Source organism: Calidris pugnax, unplaced genomic scaffold, assembly GCF_001431845.1.
Source record: "Calidris pugnax isolate Ruff unplaced genomic scaffold, ASM143184v1 scaffold56, whole genome shotgun sequence".
NCBI lineage: Eukaryota > Metazoa > Chordata > Aves > Charadriiformes > Scolopacidae > Calidris > Calidris pugnax.
Window position 1 is genome coordinate 12,285,100 of NW_015090839.1, and position 21,092 is coordinate 12,306,191.

Sequence of the window (21,092 nt, forward strand, 5' to 3'; positions counted from 1 at the left end):
ACCAATTAAATTGATCCCGAGGCACAGAAAAATGGGTGATGTAGGGTCAAGTTACTGAGCAAGAAGGGAGGAAAAATTAAGGTATACCTTTTACCCTTCTTTTTCCAAGTTCCAATATTCTCCAAAGTACGCTTTTTATTTTTTAAAAACTCCAACATTTATCTTAGTGCTTCCATTCCCATCCCAGTAATGAGTAAACATTAAAAAAAAAAATCCAAGAAAATGCAACAAATATAAAGATAAGTTATACATTTGATCACTGTTCTGGTCAGTTCTTTTCTGCTTTTTAAGTTAGATTTTTTAAAAAATGCAAAACATTCGTTTAGACTTACAGTATAATCCAAACAATATTTTATTGAAGGATATTATTACTGCATGTACTGTTTTAATATGAAATTGTTAGCAAGAAAGATAAAATCACTTCTATAGAGCATCAAAGATCCTTTTGGTACCTTCTCTGCCTAAAGCCAACTGCATTTCCTTTACCATCCAGATTCCACATCTTTACAAGCGTGTATCAAAGCAAGCTGAACTTTAAGTTTTCTGGATTGCCAGTAGGCAACTGCATCACAGAGAAGAGAAGACATGCCGGCCTTTAGCATCCCTCCTCAATCACTCCTCAACTGCAAGCAGATTGGTATGGTATTCTCCGAGATAAAGAACAAATGGACCATTTAAATTTAGAAGACAATATTGCTTGAATCAGAATTTCCCAAATTGATTGTTGCCTAAACTAAAAAAGCATCTCCAGAATGCTTTATTGTGGAAAGATACATGCATTAATTTTATATTGTGGGTTCTGTCATATGCCTCCTCTCTAATTGCGGTGCTACAATTATTTACCATGTGTTGGTTTTTTGTGGGTTTTTTTGTTTTGTTGGTTTTGGTTTGGTTTGGTTTTTTTTACTCAGAAATTGAAGTTTCAGAGGACAGAGACATCTAAAATTGCAAATACATACTTACCATGACCTGTGCCCTTGGCATAAGTGACCGTGGACTGTAGTAACAAGATAAGAGGAAAAGGAAAACAGCTTTTTATTAAGAGCAGATGCATTTTGTTCACCAAAGAATCTACCAGGCAAGGAACAGTCTCTGAGTCTAGTCCAACACAAACTGACTGTGTGACACAATAAGACAGTTTAACAAAAATAAAAATCAGCCAGACAGGGACAAGGACATTAAAAATGTTTATAGATGGTGGAACTTCAGGGCCATTCACATTCATTAAGGTTTCAGTCCACTTCCAGTTCTCAGAGCAGGCATTTGCACAATGGGCTGCCTGCTACGGAGCTTTCTTACTCATTATAAAGAAGAAAATATGTGTTGCCTTCCCACAAATACTTTTGTCTCATTTAACAGTGAAATATTTGTATCAGGCTTTCAATCTGAATTCCTACTGTTTTATTGACAAATGTCAGTTTTTTAACTAAGGATTTTTCATGGTCTCAATGTTTTAAATCAGTGTCTCTTGTTCACACCCCATATTATAATATCATACAGTGCTACTGTGATTGTATCCTTGGGAGAAAGAGGTCAGGATCCCAAACCCATTTTCATTTCAAGTACTAAAATAACATGAGAATTGCAAGTATGGTCTTGGTCAAGAGTTGTTAATAAGATACAACTATACAATTAACAAATTAGGTTCAAAGTCCTTCATATGTTGAACGCAACATCCTGTCAAACATGCCAACTACTGAAACATACCAACAAGTGACCAAAGAGAAAGATGAGTTCTAGACTCTGCTGAAATAAGAAGTTAAGCATTAGAGATGAGCCTTGCCTAATAAAATATGGACAGAGTATCCTCCTCACAAGAAATAAACAAAAGACTGGGGGAGAAAACTAAACCTGGATGGATTCTGTGTGGTTTCAGTTCAAAGGGGAGACTGTACATGGTAATACTTTCCACCCAAAAAGAATCAAGACAACTTAAAACCTCATGTTCAACTTTCAGAAAAATTTCTATATAGGAAGATCTCAGTTCTTCAATCGAAGTTATTAAATATACTTCTCAAAAAAATGCAATAAAAGGCATAATGTGTGGATAAAAACTGAAAACCTAACTGCCACCTTATCAGAAAACTGCAAATTAGCTGAATGAGAGAATGGGAAGCAGGGTGAGAAACAGCTTACTTACGCAATCTTAGTACAAATCACTTAAACATAACTCCTCATTCCTTCACTTCAGTATTGTACAAGTATGCTGCATCTGTGCTATCCTCTTAGTAGATCACAAATTCATGCTCAGAGATTGCTAAGTGGAGCAGGGGAAAAATTCTGACAGACTTCAGAAGTGATGGAAAGGAAAATTCCCAGGAACTAGAAGGAGTTGAACATCACTTGCTACAAACCAGCATGCCAGACCACTGACTGAAAACAAGCCTGGAAGCAAGGATCCTCCTGCTTTTGAATTTCTTATAGATTTAAGGATTATTTTTTTTTTAACATAATATATTGATCAAAATACAGAAAGCCTAATACCTGGAAGATTTCTTATGTTTTTCCAAATTTGACTTCATGCTTAAGTTTGAAGCAGGTTAACTACTGACACAGGAAAGAGAAATAATAGAGCAGGCTACTCTAACAGTCTGCTAACATAGAGCACGTGACACTATGTATAGCACTGCCTAATGTACACTTTTAACACTGGAGAAGGCTACACACATCTTTGAAAATACTCAACTATATGCTTTGCATTTCTACTGCAACAATGGCCAAGGAAAGAGTAGTTCCTAGTCTATAATGCACTATACAGATATTCTATAACATGGCAAACCCTCTCTTTAGTTTGTATTTCTCAGGAATATCTGGCAGCTAAAAGTCTGACAGACTGGGAAAATAATTACTGAGAACATGAATATTCTGAGGCTGGAATGACACTGATATAACTGTGTTGGGAGCAGCTGATAATAACATAGCACTGAGAATACCTACCAACTGATGGAACAGCAACTATAAGGTAAAAGAAAAAATGAATCGACCGAACAGAAATTCCCAATGAAACCCTCAATCATCTCATGAATACAAAAATCTAGCCCATGAAACCTGTTTCCTACCTATGAAATAGCAGCAGACTGCCAACTAGATGTGGTAGTCCCTCATTTCATCTTGCAGAAGTTTCTACTGGAGTGGAGTAGAAAGCAGTTTCCCTGCTTTCTCATGTGCCTGGTCCAAAGTGTGCATGTGCATGCACATCTGTTTTAGATCTTTTTATCTTCACTTCAAAAATACTGGAAAAAATTAACATTGCAGAATCACGAAATAAAAAATTAGGAAACATCACATACCCATGAAACCTTTTTGTTTCCTTCCAGTGGGTTTTATGATATAATCTTTAATATGATTACAATCTGCTTTTCCAGTTTATTTGAAGGAGAAATATCAAACAGTACTCAGAAGAGTACAAAGGAAGTACAAAGCAGAGCATGAAACTATGCATTTGCCATTTTCAACTTTCAGCTGCCTGAATTTGCAACTAATACCATATATTTTATATATATTCACATAGCTTTTTAGATCACCAACTTTTCAAAAGGTGTCAATAGTCACCTTATCACCTTATCACGTAGAATTTGGTGCGCCAGAAAGACAGCATGGGTCATCAATCTCTCAGAACAATTTAAATAGGCATGTGGAGAAGTAGAATTTTTTCTTTTTTTTTTCCAACTGATGATTTCAAACAAGTGCTCTCCTCTCTTTGTGCAGTTACACATGACAATATCACTAAAATTCAAATATACTTTTTCAAGTGCTTGTTATATCAATGATTTATCACTTTTTCTGAGGGAATGAAACTGTGTATTTTCAGCTCAGAAGATAAGCATTCAGGAAAAGCCACTAAGTACTGAATATTGGAAAATTAGACATTGTAGAACTTAACTGACGAAGCCATGCTGCTCCACATAAGTTAGTTAACACAATAGCATCTTTCTGTTTTGAGAAACAGGGTACTTGATGTCAAAATATTAAAGCCATCTCAAAACAAACAGAACACACTTAGTATTAAAAAGGAGATCTAAGTCTTGGGGTAAATCTTCCTCTGAAAGCATTTATTGATCTTTCCTTCACAGCACTGTTCACCATTTCTGTAAAGCAATACTTTAGAGAATGGTGATGTAAGCAATGAATAAGTCACAATGACAAGTCGGTAATAAATAATGACAGACTTTCCCTAAGAACACAGGTCCGGGCTCCAAAGAATAAAGATAATCCTAAAGGTGGCAAAAAGGGTTATTGTAACACAATTCCATCAGAATTACTGGAAAACTGTACAGTTCTAAAGAAAGTTAAGGAAGGTGAAAGAAAAAAGAATTACTGGACTTTATAAAACAACCTGCAGCAGAATAAAACGTGACTACTTGGACAGAAAAGACTAATAAATTAATCCCAGCAATTATAAACTAACTGTTATCCAGCTCTGTAAAATCACAAACAAGTTAAACTTAAGTTCTACAAAATATTATATATCTATATGCATTTATCCTTTCTTTGTGCTGGTACACTGGCCAGGAAACACAGAAGCTGAAGAAAACCAGGCAGTTTAATGCATGGACTTGTATGACACATTGTGTAATAAACTGCGCCTTGCTGAAATACAATGGTATCACTGTTTTGGATACCAAAAGGCCAAAAGCCATCAAATATAGCATGCAGTACAACTTCAAGTCACTGTGTAAGTAAAACAACAGAAGAAGGGGGTTGTGGATAACACAGAAGACGGCAAAACTAGATGCCTAAGGAATGTAGAACAAACAGGTCCATAAGAAAATACCTACTTCAAAGGAAGACTGTTCATTTGTCTTTAGTCCCTAACTCCTCAGTATCTACTGACACTTCACAGTCATTTGTGAATATTATTTATACTTCCTCTAGTTATAAAAGCAGACAGACCATTGAATAACCAAGTAAAACCTAAATGCCAATTTTTTATTTAAAATGTTACAGTATCAGATTCTCTCTCATGTGATCAAGTTCCACTGAAAAAAAGTCTTAAAAAAAAGTAGAAGAAAAAATGTCTTTAAAAGAATATCCTAAAATTAGGAGGTCTTAAAACTTAAATTTAACCATAAAGAACACCCTGGGGTCATAAACAAAGTTTCTTATAAACATCTCCAGTAAGAAAAGTCAGTATTTCTTTTGTTATGTCAAATAATGTTGCATTTCGGATTATAATATTTATTTTTCTTCTTATAAGTAGTTATAGCATAGGCAACTGTTAATTAACTAAATTATTTCTATTTTCTATACAGAAGACATTCCCAACATCCAGTCTCCACATCTTTTGGCATTTCAGAGGCAAAGTAATACTGGAAATTAAAATTAAGATGACCTTCGGAAATACTTTCAACTATGCTGCATCAGCTCACATTTTATGAAAGGACATTTGAAAATTATTCAGTGATCATTTTTAAGCAAGTTATTTTAAAAAATTATTTTTCAACTACAGATTTACCTTAAACATATATTCTCCTTCATTAATTATTTCAAACAGGGACCACATAATCCAACTACATGAAAAGAAGTGTGATATTTGGCGGGGGGAGGGAGGGTAATGATTGTAGCATGGGGTAAAATCATCAGTGACATTTAAACTGAAAAGAGAAAAGTATGTGGCCTAAATGGGACACTTCCTATAAGCATCTGCAGTAACTGCTCTGTCACTTCTTTGCCTGGTTTTGGTAAATTATGAGAGCTCTCAGTAGACAGAAAAGTTGTAACTCATCGTCTCCAATAATCTAATCTACATTTGTTGCTATTTTAATTATGTTGAATCTTAATTTGCTATTTTCATTGCAAGAAAATACACCTTATTCATTTTTTGAAATAGACAGCATCTTATCTTTCTCAAAGGTTGCAGTTCAAAATTAAATCCTTCTCTCATTGCCAACCAGATCAAACTTATATCAAGTCACCTGTATTTTTCTTCGTTAAAATATTATTTTAATTAAGAATTCATTTTCTAAGTAAAATTCCCACTGATCTGAATGACAGAGGCCTAAATAGAATGAACTGTGAAGAAGTTCCATTGAAAAGATTAAAATAATATCTAAAGTAGCTATTTACTTCAAAGTAAAAACTATAACAATCCATGGTTTGGCCATATTGTAGAAAAAAAAAATAATATCTATTTGTTTTACCATAAAAACCCCACAGGCCTGAAGAAGCTCATTAATAAAAATGAAATACCCCCCTCTCAATAGTTAAGATTAACAATAATTAATCAGTGTAAGAATTAAGCTTGATTCAGAGTTTCAGTTAAATTTAGAGTGAAGTAAAGTAATTTTGACCAAATTTAACACTACTTTTTTTGCCAGTTAAATAATAGTTGCTTCACTCAAAAAACATGGGTCGCCTTTTTAACTTATGTAATAATTTTATGTTACATTTATCATGTAACATAACATAATTTATGTTATGTTACATTATGTTACATAATGTATATGGGGTATTTTTTGGATTAGCCAATGCACATTATGCCACAATAGTTGCTTCCTCCAGCAACATTTCAGTATAAAATCTCATGGTAAGAAGTAAAGATGTCATATGACCAGGGGCGAGATATTACCCATAAACCAGGCAAAAATCAAAGCTTTGCACACTACACTCCTGAAGCATCTCACCTCTTAATTTAATTTTAAATTACTTTTCATCATCATTTATTACCAGATCTCAAAATACTGCAAGAAGTGGTTTGTGATGTTCTATTTACTCAACCAAAATTCTTATGGCTTGTTACACAGAAAAAACAGTCTTCAGAAGAATAAAGCTGGTGCGTTTATCTATCTGCTTTTCCAAACGAACTGAGGCGTGTGGGCAGTCATGTGTTTTACACAAATCATTAGAGATACAGGAATGTTTTGAATAGCCATCAATGGTTACATCATTAACTATAATTTACTGCAATGACTTATGATTTTCATTTCACAGAAGTGCATTAAGAGTGTGTTCTACACATACATTAACACTCCCCATCATAAAATAACGCCATTTAACTTTTCACAGAGTGACTTTTATGATGCTGTTACAGAAGAAACTAATTGTAGTTAAAGCATTTATTTTTTAAAAGGTCATGCTTTTTTATAGTGGTTTATAATATTTAAATGGCAGCGTATGAGTGTGAATGTGCATGTATGCGAATGTGGAGAACGTGTGTTCAATACTGAATCAGTTCAACAAGTTCTGGAGAAAACACAAAATAGAAAAGTTATTTGCGTATTAAGCTATAACGAGGTAAAAGAGAAATCTGAATTGTAAATGAGTTTTGGAGACAAATCAATGCTAATGAACAACAATTACTACAGTCACTGTGTGAATTAAAACAACACCATTAATAAAGCTTAGGTGTTCTGCTGTTGAGCGCGTCTTTAGTCCCTGGCAGATCATGCAAGACCTAGTTTAGGAGAAGCAGAAAGTAAGTAGTTCTAAAATTATTTTGGTTTGTAGCTCTACTTCAAACAAAAACTTCAGGAAAGCCTACATAACTCAGAAAATCCCATCCAGTTTTAATGAATGCCCTGAATGCCTGATAAAATTTCAGATTTTCACTGGATAATGACAGGAGAGCTTATAAACCCAAAAGATGACTCAGAACAGTCTCTTTTGTTCCCTTTCTTGCATGTAAAACAGTCAGTGAAAAATCAAAATGTTTCCTTAAGAAAAAACGGGCTTTTCTTTGAGCTAAAAATAAGTCTAAACATCCTGTTCTTTACCTGAATGCTGAAAACCAGCTGTAGGTAGAAACCACGTCGGGAGAATCTACAGAGGGCACTGTTGTATCAGTTTTCAAGAATTACAACGGTGACAGGGTCCAAGAACAGAAGACTGTCAGGAAAATAAATAACTAACTAAAGAAAGAATCCGGAGTTAGGAGAGCATGCAAATGCACTAAACCTAAAACAATAATAAGGCAAAAAGACTGAAGCTGTATTTCTGAAGGAAAATGGACTGAAAAAAAGTTCACATAACAGACTGTCAGGCTGATAGGAAAACTGCAGTGCACACGTTTGGCATTTTCCTTTGTGGTACTTCCCATGGAAAAGGTAACTAATCATAGCGCCGCCTTATCCTTTGCAAACAGCAACCTATTACTGGAATCCCACTCATAATCAATATGAAAATGAGTGATGACTGTTATGCAATTCTTCCACAGGCAGAATTTATCAACAGAAAGAATATCTCTCACACTGAATAGTCCTTTTACAGAGTAAAAGGCCAGTTCCGTTTTACTCCTTTTCATAATGACAGTTACAAATCAATCATTTCTGTTTTGAAAACGGTAACACTGGTGCAATGTAAACCAAATGAAATCCCAGCCTTTCCAGGAGAATTACCTTTAAATATACTGATCAGAAACAGTAAATGTCCAGCTGAAAATAATACAACTATGCAATGGCTGTATGGATGACATTCTTGTGGAAGCGGGGAGGGGTGTTAAATAAGTCAGCTTAAATAACAGTAATTGTGTAAGAAAGAAAAATGATTTTTACACAAAGAATGAGCTTCAGAGATAAAAATATTTATGAAGCCAAATTTGAGAAATGTTCATTTATATGAAAGCTCGCCTGTCCTTGATTGTATTTTATTAGAACTAATCCCAATTACATTTCATTAAACACTAATAAATTTTAAAACATATATTACTGCTGCTTAATGAGAAGTGTAAATAATATAAAGCAGTCAGTTACCTCAGCACAGAATAGGATAATTTATTTTTTCTATTTTTCATTTTTATCCTTAAAAAGCACGATGAAGGTACCAAGTAAGAAACCCAAGTGCTGAAATAAGATGTGGATAGTACCATTCATTTAAATGAAACCGTGGAGAAGAAAGGTATTGCTCTTTTTCAACAATGTGGTGGCAAAACACACAAAAAGTATGTTTTACAGTGCTACAGCAAAAAAACACGTAAGTCTTTTATAAACATTGACTCAAATTCTCATTCAAAGAGGAAAGGCTACATAGAAGGTATGTTCAAATTAAGTTAGGCAATAACTTCATAATAAACCAAAGAATAAATGTTAACAGAGAAGATGCTCAAGCAAACAAAGCATGTACCAGAAAATTGTCTACAGCTATGTGACCGAATGAACAACAAACCAAACAAAATCGAAACCACAACGGTGCCCATGGATACTCACTCACATCCACACGCATAAGAACTGTGATGGTAACTGTGTATCTCTAAGCATGCAAAGACAAAGGTACTACAGTAAAAGAAACCGCCACAGAAAATGAAAATCAAGTAGTTTTTTTTTTAAATTGCAAAACAAGACAACACAAATACATTTACAAAGCAAGACTGCAGTTCCTTGACAATTCACCTGGAATTCCTTCTAAGTGATTTAAGTAATTGTTTTAAGCAACTTCTTAATAAAATATGAATGAAACCAAAACCTAATGTGCATGTCAGAAATGGGATTCATCCAGGTTTTGCCTCTTTGGCTTCCAAACAGGTCAGAATATATTCTGTCTTTAGCCTAATTCTGTCTCTAAATCAGAATTATTTTTAAAATGCTGGATGCACTACCAGTCTAGTAATCTGTTTAGCTCTTGTTTCTTACTAGCATTGTTTCTAACAATCTAGTTTTGCTAAAATAAGGTTTCATCTTATTTTTTCCAAGAATTAATAAAATTTCACTCATATTACTTCGATACTCATTTTGAAGTGTATATGATTGCAGGCAGGCAGGTTGCGTGCATGCAAACAGAGCTAACAGTTTGTTGGATACACAGCATTAACAAAAGAAATGCATATTAACCTACTAAATATACACTACGACACTAGGCTAAAAGAGGTGAAGTCCGCAGGTTAAGATATATGTTTGTTCTATGTAAAACTTAATTCGATTCTAACTCAGAAATGTCGTAGTTCATTCCTACAGATGTGCAATTGGATCCAAATGGAGGCTGTTGAGTCTATGCATGTCACTTAAATAAAATTCAAACATGAAAAAGGTTTTGATAACGTTTACAAAATTGACTTAAACATCGTAATGTATTTTTCCATTTAACTACAATACTGAATGCCAAAATGTTAATAGATAACTCTCTAAATATTCAAGATATTTAACAAGATATTTGAGGTTTCTTTCTCCCCATGCAATACAGCACATTAAAACCAATTTCACTATCGTCATTTATTCAAAGCTTGATTATGAGCAATAGCTGCGAGAAGAAATACAGCATTGTTGATTCATATACAAGCATTTCACTTAACTACATTGGATAATAGCAGTGCTCCTAAAGGAGTATAAAAGCAAAGTGATTAGAAGTCATTACTGTTAATTAGCATTCACTTTACATTGATAGGGATGAACCTTTTCTGTGCTGAACAAATGGAAAGCTTTTATCTGAAAGTCTGCCAAACCTGGTCAAGGTAGGCACCGAAATAAAGTGTCAGTGACCAGCGAGCTGAATTCAAAACAACAATAACAAAAAAGCAAAACAAAATCTAAGGATGTATCATCATCCAATTAGTGGGATTCAGTTTTTAAACAGGAAAAGGTTTGAAGGGAATGAGTAAAACTGGAAACTCATACTTCACATTCTGCAATCTCACTGATAAAAGGAGGAAATGTGTGTTTATCAAACTTGCTGCGAGTGCACGGTTCATTTGGCGTCCTGTAAACAATGCCTGGCTGCCCATTTCCAAATGCATGTGAGAATCTTGCAACCCAGAACATCATATTCAGCAGGCAAGGTCACACTAGAGATGCCCTGGAAATGGGAAATTAGGAAAACCTGGCAATCAGAGGTTTAAAGCTGACCAGAACAAGCCCTCGGGCTTGCTTACCATCTTTCACCACCAGCCTGACTGTCTCTGCTTATTCAATATTAACACAACAAGACGGAGAGTGAGTGAAAACAACCCCACACACCTAACCGGGAGAAATACAGTCACTTTTTTGTTTACATAAAGCTCAACATTTCTCACGGTAAGAAACTACCTCAAATACGTTGCTCAAGATTCCCTTCTGGAAAAAAATTGACCCTTCCTGAACAGTTCAGATGAGACATGGAGAACGCCAGGCATCCTGTTGATTAAAAAATTTCCTTGTTCCCATCTTATTTTAAAATTCAAACTAGGGCAAAAAAAAAAAACCAACACAAAACCTAAACAAAACCTGCCTTGTGAATAGAACAAGATACATAATTATTTTTACACTGCTTAAAGCACTGCCAACTATGCAGTTACTTCTTACTCTCTTCCCTTAATTCACACCCTTATTCACTGCTGATGACAATGGTCATCCCCTAGCTGGAGGAAGCTATGGAGCTCCACTCCAGAATTAATTAAAAGAAAAAATAACAAGTCAATTAAAAAAAATATTGTTGAACATGGTGAGTGCAAAGGGACAATTAAAATTCTCACAGATAAAAATCTAGTCATGATGAAAGGTAGAGGAACTTAATCCATGTTTTTCATGTGACAACTGCAAAATTTTGTCTTAAAAAAATAATTACTTTATGAAGAAGCAGTTATTTATTTCCTGTCAGCATAGGCAGCCATTTCGTACAATTTCAAAAAGTTCACATATAACTTTCATGTCTAAAGGCAAAAAGGACTGTGATTAAGAGATACGGACTCCAAACGTTCATCTAATCAACATGAGTAGTAGAGTACCCAAAAAATAAATTCCATTGGTTTGTTTATCACTGTTCCTCCTAACTCGATGCCAAAGATTTTTTGGGATGTTTTTTCAATATTGATGTTACGATTTCACTTGCTGTATAAATTCTTAATAAATAATCTTAAAATATAGGGGTAAAAACTGAGGAGTGATTAGTTTGGAAATTCAGCATAACGATAAATTTCTCTTCCCATAATATAATAATTTTAAAAAATGTTGAGAAATACATCTTTGAGGAATTAGTCTATAAATCTACAAATAATTCAAGTCATAATAGGGAAAATATCAGATTTTCATCAACTGAAAACATGGGGAATTATGACTAGACTGGAACTGTTCTGCACACTTCTGAACTTTCTGAATCCCAGCAGTGAGAGGGGGAAGGTACCTACTTTGTCTGAATTTATACACTGCAATAATAGTTTGGTGAACAGCATGCTGAGGTCCTCAGATTACAGAATCAGTCAGGATTCCACAACTAATAATATTCAGCTCTTTAAGACTCCTAGGAAAATCTGCAAACCTTATTTGTATGAGTTAAGAGTACATTATTAGTCTTTATGATGCAAATACTACCACTGAAGTCACGGGGACTACCGAGAGCTGATTAAAATGGACACCCAAAAGCCAAGTGACTATTTCTAAATACTTTACTCTTTCTTTTGAACACATTTTATAACAGTGAAGAGAGTGAAGCAGTGCCTGCAGTATAAAACCATGTTACATTCAGTAATTTATTTTTCCTGATGAGAGCATCTAGACCTTTAGCTGTATAAAAGCCACAGAAAGTCAGTCATCGGACTGAATCTGAGAAGTCATCTCACCCATCGGCAACAGCAGTTATATTCTGGACAAGGGTGGAAGGAAGACTGTTTCCTTAGCATGGAAGTCTAGTAGATTAGCAGATTAGCAATAATGAGGAACTGAAAGCTTTATCTCCTGTGAGGGAATTAATCCCTATCCAAAGGCCACAGAATAACCTTGTATTTCATCCATTCATCTCAAACCCTGCAGAACTGTTTCCTGAAGAACTCCAAGTCTTTGGGAGCTTCACTGAACAACTGCAGGACCTAAATTACCTCTATTCCACCTGAATCTGCACAGTCAAATCACTTTGAGACAAAATATCATCTTAAATAACATCTAAAATCAGACAGCTATTACAAGTTTAACTCTCAGACAAGAATACTTCCCGTCTTCAGTAAAGATCAGTCTGGGTCCATTTCAAAAATCATGATCCTGCCCTTAAAAAGTAGGTATTAAATACAGGAATCACTGTATTAATAAGATCTTTGTTGCTATAACTAAAAAACGTATTCTTACTGACTTATTCTTTGTGCCTTACTGAGGTATAAGATTAATGCTCCAGAATGTGACAGTTTTAGAAAATAAATTTTGTTTCTTTCCCCTTCCACATTACTGATAAAACGAAACAATGCAACAAGCAAAGACTATTATTATTCAAATGTTTCTTACAACCGATATATCTAACATTTCTTATTTTTCAGCCAATGATCAATGGATGATATCATAACTAATAATCCTCCAGTCCTGAGATCCAATATACTGATGTCTTTCAAGCGTACTCTTTTGGTTTTTGTAAGCTTGTAGGTTCTGAACCCACAAAGTGCACCACAAAAAGAACTCTGACAGAAATAACATGTTAAAACTCAAAATGCACTGAAAATCAACTTGCATGTTATAAAACATGGGAAATAAATGACAAAGAAACTACAAATAGACTCAATTTTTGAAATACTAATTTCAAAAAACTCAAGTAATGAAAAATTTTATTGGAAAAGATGAAAAAATAGCTAGAAGAAAAAACATTTTTATCAGGTTCAAAATTCTACAAATTACTCCAGCAGTGGAAACTTATTAAACAAAGGTAAAGCCTTCACAGAGCAGAAAAGATAAGGCAAGAAACTTGGAAGAGGACAGAACCATCTGCTGAAACTCAGAACTGAAACACATTATCTTTTGATAGTCTGGAAGCTGCTCCAACCACTGCCCTAAACAAAAGTTTAGCCATAGTTCCATGACACAGACAAAACAATGCAACATTCAAACCATCTAACACCACTTCTGTATGTGCTTACATAAAACATCAGCATATTATTTGGACAAGATCATAATTACATTGAAAAGAGGAGAAAGCAGTTAAATATGCCTATATTGAGAAGTACATTGTAGGAAAGTTTCATAAAAATACCTCCATGCTCCAGTCTTTCCAACCACTAACGGGAAAGAAACTCAGTTTTCCTACACATTTCCTGGTTTCAAAGACAGTGTCATTGTAAAAACCCTGAAGGATAATGCAGACAACTAAGAAACTCCAGTGTTTACATGCTTTGTTGTAAAAATCTCCAATACACAAAGCAACAAACATGGACAAACAAGAGTGTAAGTAATCCCTATACAGTAACATGGACAGTAGATTAAATTATTCCTTAGAGTTCAGGATTTGTATGTCTCACAAAGTAAATATTGTACTACCAGGTGAGGATTACATAGTAACATACTTTTAGACATCATATAAATACTCTGGTATGTTTCACAATATATATTCAACACAGAATCTAAACCACAGCATTAGGCAACTAAAATATAAATATAAATTTCCTTTCTACCTATCAATCATCTATGTTTGTGACAATAAAATTAGCAGGTTTACAGTCATCAGCAGTCAGTATCTTTTTCTGAGTCCCGTGAACTAGAACAGGACTATTGTCCTGGGTTTCCTAGCACTGCAGGGGAATATTTAACTTTATAGAAATCTTGTTCTCATAACATTGTTTTTAAAAACGTCAAATACTTTCAAATACATACTAGATTTTCCTATGTGCTTTGATTTAATTTTTTACTAAAGCACTTGCAATACAAGTGTTCTTTACAAACGGAAAGTGAGGCACAGTATGTGATTCTGATCTAGACACACCTTTCCTGTATTCTTGGGCCCAAACCATTTGACAGAAAAACAGAGCTATGTTAGTTCGACCAGTGTTTTGAAATTACGTCCACTCAAGGATGCGTTTTGACAAGGCTTCCGCAGAATTCCTCCCCTCCCTTCAACAGAATGCAAATTGAGCTGTCTGTTTAAAACTATTAACATCTGGAGAAAAAAAAAAGCAAACAAACCAAACCAAAACAAAAAAACCCCAAAACACTAAACCTAAAGCAAAATCCTCCGTGATTAAAACTTACATAGGAAAGGTACAAACCTGAAGTTATAAAAAAATGTGAAAAAATTTAAATAGAAAGCTTTCAAAGTTACTGTTAACACACAAGAAATTTAATGTACTTTTCTTAAAACCGAAAAATCCAAAGATTTACAGCTGCTGTAGTTTGTCCCCCTCATAATTTTTCAATTATTCATCAGAATATGCAAGACTTCTACTGAAACTTTTGCACCAGAATTTCATAGATAGGTTATCCAAAGTCCAACATAAAGGCAGTATATTGTTAATATTTACGTCTTTAAAATATCATACAGTGGAATTAATATTTCTTTACAGGAAAGAAATAGTTATTTAGTTCCAGACAACTTGATAACATCTCTTCCAGCTATAGTTATAATTATCATGTACAAACTTCCAAAGCAGAAGTTGTCAAGATTTAACATTAGCATTAATTTATGTCAGGCATCCATTTCTCCAAAGACAGCAAGAATCGAAAAGGAAGTATCATCTTAATTGCCACTAATCTGCCCATTTTTAATTAAATTGATCAGTAATTTATTATCTTACCCAGCGGCAGAAAGCTGTTAGTATGCAGCTTTAAGAGACAGAATATACGAGTCCCTCTAATTTCTAATACTATCATGGTTCAAAAATAACTTAAAACTGCTGTACAGTATTTCTTGTAATTCGTGTACTGCATGATACACACATTCCATTTCAAACCTCTGTGAAGCACTTTAGAGCATAATCACAGAATCATAGAATCATTTAGGTTGGAAAAGATCCTTAAGATCATTGCGTCCAACCATTAAGCTCGCACTGCTCAAGTCCACCACTAAACCACGTCCCTAAGCACCACATCTAATCTACATGTCTTTTAAATACCTCCAGGAATGGTGACTTTATCACTTCCCTGGGCAGCCTGTTTCAATGCTTGACAACCCTCTCAGTGAAGAAATTTTTCCTAATATCCAAACTAAACCTGCCCTGGTGCAACTTGAGGCCATAACAGCCTTCATGCACTGTTCTGTTTCCTAGTCTTGTACTCCAACACAGGTGCATGATCTTGAATTTACTTTAGAGGAACATGATTTCCCCACCAAAATGCTTAGAAGACATAAGATCTGACTACAACATGGCTCAGGAAGCACTCTGCACTCAAACTGCATTCTTAGGTCTTATCTGCAAGGTTGTTGGTTTTTTTTCTAAAACTGAACAAAGAATAAGCCTGAAGCTTTTATATTCATGAATCTCAATTCTTATTTCAATGGAAGAAAGTGAGCTAGAAGATGTTCGATACCTGAAGACTAAAAATTTCTTTAGCTGATATTTCAGGCAGTAGTCTACCAGTTTGATCAATAAAATTAAACATGCATTTACTTTTTTTAAAATAGCAATTAATACAATTTTCTGCACATTGTATTGTTTTAGTACTGTGCACTGCAGTCATCAACTCAATTAACCGGAAAAGACAGCACGTTCACTCCAACTTGGTGTAAAACCTCTGGAGTCCATGGGAGGTTTTCTTTTGTTTCAATGAGATCTGATTTAATCCCAGTGGAAAATAAAGTACTACATGAAACATTTTGGAAAAGAACAGAGAATACATTTCAAATGTTTTAGGAAATACGCTCATTATCTCCCCTTAATTTGTTTTATAGCTAAAAAGAATTGATAGATGTTATTGCTATTATGTGATATATTAGAATATAGTTACAGGGCTACCAGAACCAAAACTATCATTGTAAAATATTCTGTAATATATTCTGAATGATTTGCAACATACAAACAAATAACAGGTTCTGGTTTACAGAGGTAAGTGTACACAAACAGAAATGTCTAGACATTACTTTCCATACGTTGATAAATATACAAAACACAAAAGATCTCTCATTCCAGTAATCAAGTAATGCATTGTTTCAAATATGAAACTACATACATATTTAATTTATAGATAATTTTCACAATTATGTTTTTTGTAGTATATGCCAAGCACCTGTTACAGGTGATTTTATTAAATAGGAACAAGGTTTTGGCTTGAAATGGGGATTACTAAGTCTGACTTACATTGAGGAAAAGGAAGTAAAGTTACACTTTATATATTTATAATGTCAAGAAGAAAAAAGGAATAGAAATAAAACTTGCAAGAGTAAAAGTGTTCAATTTTTTTCTAAAAGCTTTCCTTAAATACCTAAGTGGATCATTTACTTAAATTCATAAATGATTTAAACAATATAATTGTCCCCACTTACTTCTTTTCATTTGACATACCTTAACAAGTTTCAAAAGGTGATAAAGGTCTTCAACCTCATCTTCCTGACATATGGTATACACTTTTCCAGTATTTACACTGGTACCCTTTATGAAACCACGGTACAGTGGCAAATCCAATGCATCAGCATATAGGTCAATGGCGTGGTGTCCTACTGTCTGATACATATAGCTGTCCAATTCATCAGTTTGCCCTGCCACAATTAAGAAACAATCATATTAGGTACATTATATCAACAATTACAGATAATCACAATACTACAAAGGACGGAGAAAATCTAAATGCTAATATTTTTGGTTCACAAACTGATGTTTGGTGACAATATCTCTATAAAGATGAAAAGAAAAAAAAGATTTCTCCACCCAACAGATGCATGGAGAGAAAGGCATCTGTCACAAGCATGCTGCCTTTCTGGAAATTGTGGTGTCTACTTCTTCTTTAGTATTCCCCCTGGTTTATCCAAAAAACTCATAACGGTCCAATTCTGCTATTTATATGGTAGTTTTAATAGGAACACAGTTGAGAGGCCCAAACCCAGATGCATTTCAACATACTCACAGCAAGAAATTTGGAATGTACTGCAACACTCAGAACATGCAACAGGTTGTCAACATTTCCAAAAACTTTACTGTTATAATTGTTATCATGGTCATCAAGAAAGAGGACATTATTTCTGCTTAAGTAGAATAAAAGTAGATGACTATAATGTTTTGACATTGCTTCATATAAAAAAGTAAACAAAATCTGTTGTAATATCCAGGCCCTTTCTACCTTCACTCCTTTTAAAAATTAATCTTGAAGTGAAATCAACTCTTTGCCCGTTTCCTTCACCAGGAGAAAAATTTAACTGAATTTTCTTACAAGCAGTTTGCAACTAGCAGATAAGAAAAAAACAGCTAAAATGCAGACATCATGGATTAGAATTAAATCTCAAATTATACAATAAACTGCTTACATATAGAATCCTTTAGATAATTTTTCAAACAGATTGATAAAGCAATACATCGTTATTGGTGAAATCTCCACTTTATTAAAAACTAACACAGTTCACTGTTTTAAATCTAATTTGTAATACTGGAACTTCCTTTAATTTACATAGACACATCAAGCATCTCTGCTGTATACCTATGTAGCACATCTTGCGAAGAGAAGGTCTGTAACATTGATCAAGATAACTAATCTGTGATGTAGCAATTAGGTCATGTCACATTTGATACGATACAACTGATACGCTTTTGCTTAAAACAGGTAAATCCAAACCCATAATCACAACTAACCAACCTAGACCAGAAGAGCTGAATTAAAAGAAAACTCAGTGTTTTTCAACATACATGAATATGACAAGGTCTTTAAACTGATACTCAGTTCAGAACACACAGTTTTTTTATTAATTGAGACTCTCCAGGCAACAGTGGTACAAGATAAAATAAAATGAAAGGCATGGAATTCGCTATTGCCTGAAGCACCTCAATTAACTTTCCACAGAATTTCCAACTACCCACTTAAAGAGAGCATTTTATGATTTTAATGACAATATTCTACATTTCTGATGTGGATAAATTAGTTTAAAGACAACATATTTCAACAAGATTAGAGATGGTTATGTGCTAGCTGCCCAGAAAATAAATTGTTCCTGTATTCCCCAGCATTTGCCAGTTCCTTCCATGACTCATTTGTGATGGCAGCTCCCTTTTTCCTTCTCTTTCTGTGTATCTTCCTACCAAACAGTTACCAGATATCATATTTAATTGTTTAACATACGTTGAACAGTTAACCTATATTAACATACTTTAACATTCTCCGCTACCAACAGGGAAACAAATCACTTCCTTTTCAAATCTCAGCTGAAGTTCAATTTTTCCTCTTGTCCAACACAGAAGTACTCAGCTCACCCTCTCACCTCACCACTGACTTCCACTATCTGAGTTTCTCTCATTCTCTTTCACAGAAATAAGTCTAGGTGCAGCCTGGGAGAAACTGATCAGGAAACTGACCCAAGCTAAAAGGAATGAAAAAGGCAGGAAAAAGAAGTGCATCCTGGTCAGTTTCAACCCAGATCAGCACCTCAACCAGCTCACAAATGCTGGGCTAGAATAATGGAGGAAGATATACAAGGCTAAAAATGAATGACCAGCAGCCAAATTGTGTATGTTTGGCAGCTGGAATGGTTTATGACAGCTTAAAGCTTTTCTAGAAATACAGTGTTTCTTTTGTTTAATGATATGCTCTGCCACCTTTTACCATTTGTGCTACACAATCCCTTTGTTTACCACCAGGAATATTCTAGTCTCCTTCTTTCAAACTATGTAAGTTTTTCTTTTAATGGTCTTCATCCTCTTTTGTTTTTTTCCCCTTTGAGGAAAAATATATTTAATACGTATCCATAGCATTTTCTTTTTTCTACCTCTTTTAAGACTTCTAGATTGCCCTTCAATATGCAAAACTATATAAAAACAGATAAAAGGACTTAATTCAGGCACAGCTGCGCCTACATTGTTTCTATTAAAAAAAATATATATATAAAACGTAGCTTTCATACCTGTGTTTTCAGCAGGTCTTAAATTGGCTAGAGCAACAATCTGATGCCCAGCAGCAACACACTGCATCATATTATAACAGCTGTCCTTTCCACCACTGTAAGAAAAAGAAAATAGTGGCAATTAAAAGTACAGATAAAAGTTTTAGTCCCTTATGACTTTTGCCTAACTACTTAAAAATTAATATTGTCAGATCAGTTACAATCTAACAATAAAACTGAGAGTGCTCTAGAATACACTTTGCTTTCAAAGAACACATTCAGACTCACAACCTCCAAACTACAGCTGCAGGTGGAGATTCTGTGCCGCTTCTTTAAATGCCAAGGGACAAGAACCAGTCTAGGGCAGGAACTGGAACCAAAATCTAGACCAGCTCCGTAAAATTGCATCTTGTCTTACAGTCTCTGAGACACGGGCAGGAGAACAATTAGTACAAGCAGTCCTTGCTACAACAGACTGCCATTTTCCTTGTGACCACAACATTACTAACTATCTTCAACATTTACAACATAAAGTTCCCACTTTTATCTAGTCCTCCATGCAAGAGCTTGACAGTGTGTTACAGGAATGTAACCACACAGCTATTCCCCCTCAATTTCTGCTTTTATCCATGCTAAAATTCTATACCCTGACCTTCATTTGCTGTATAACTCAAACCTGAAGTAGAAATAGTACAAATAACATGGCGCCCTTTCATATTTAACAGATTTTCATAAAGCAATACCTTATGTTTCAGTGTTGCAAAAATAAATATAAATATGATAATAAATAGGTTCCTAATTCAAGGTTCCATCTCTACCTGACATTATTCTCATGCATACCTGCAACTTTCTTATAATCTATATATAGACACACAAAAAATTAAAAAATCGTGTTCATTAATTCCGTATACTGTGCTTGATAGCTTGAAAACGTAGATAGTATTCACTTCATAATGTGAAATTCCAGGCTTAACAGAATCATAATGAGACAAAGACTCTTTTCTTTCTGAATGACTTCATTCTAAACAATAAAAGCCTCCCACTAGTTCTGATTTCAACTCCAAACACAACTTCAGAAAATTATATGACAGGAGGTAATTGCCTATGCTGTTTAGAGCTTTTCAATATTAGGGTTTTTTTTTAAATCAAAAATTAAAAGGACACTAGAATAAATCTTTTAATCTTTTCAATTAATTTATATTTAAAAAAAATAATGTTAAGATGAGGACCACATTTGACTACTGGTTACTTGATCAAAATTGGTAGCGTGCTCACTGGATCACACGCTACTCTACCGTTATTTATTTTCTACAGTTACCATGGCCTTAAACCATACCAAGAAACAAAACAAATTGGTGCCTACCTACAAGGCCTTCTACCCTAACTGTAAAACACATGACAGTTAAGAACAATGAAGCCCATGCAGTGGGAGGAAGGTGGATTCAGCACAGTCCCAGCCTGGCTGTCGTCTAACAGATTGTGACCAAAAA

At 34.4% G+C, this 21,092-nt stretch overlaps 1 protein-coding gene across 3 annotated transcripts in view; it reads right to left on the bottom strand.

The window, feature by feature from the left end:
* The window catches only part of DPH6 (diphthamine biosynthesis 6), a 193,578-nt gene that overhangs the window by 170,387 nt on the left and 2,099 nt on the right, over window positions 1-21,092 (bottom strand). For all 3 annotated transcript variants that reach the window (XM_014941655.1, XM_014941656.1, XM_014941657.1), the window contains exons 2-3: window positions 19,624-19,718; window positions 17,084-17,277 (exon numbers count right to left, since the gene is read on the bottom strand). In XM_014941655.1, the coding sequence (XP_014797141.1) occupies window positions 17,084-17,277; window positions 19,624-19,718 (289 nt within the window). The remainder of the gene's footprint in view (window positions 1-17,083; window positions 17,278-19,623; window positions 19,719-21,092) is intronic.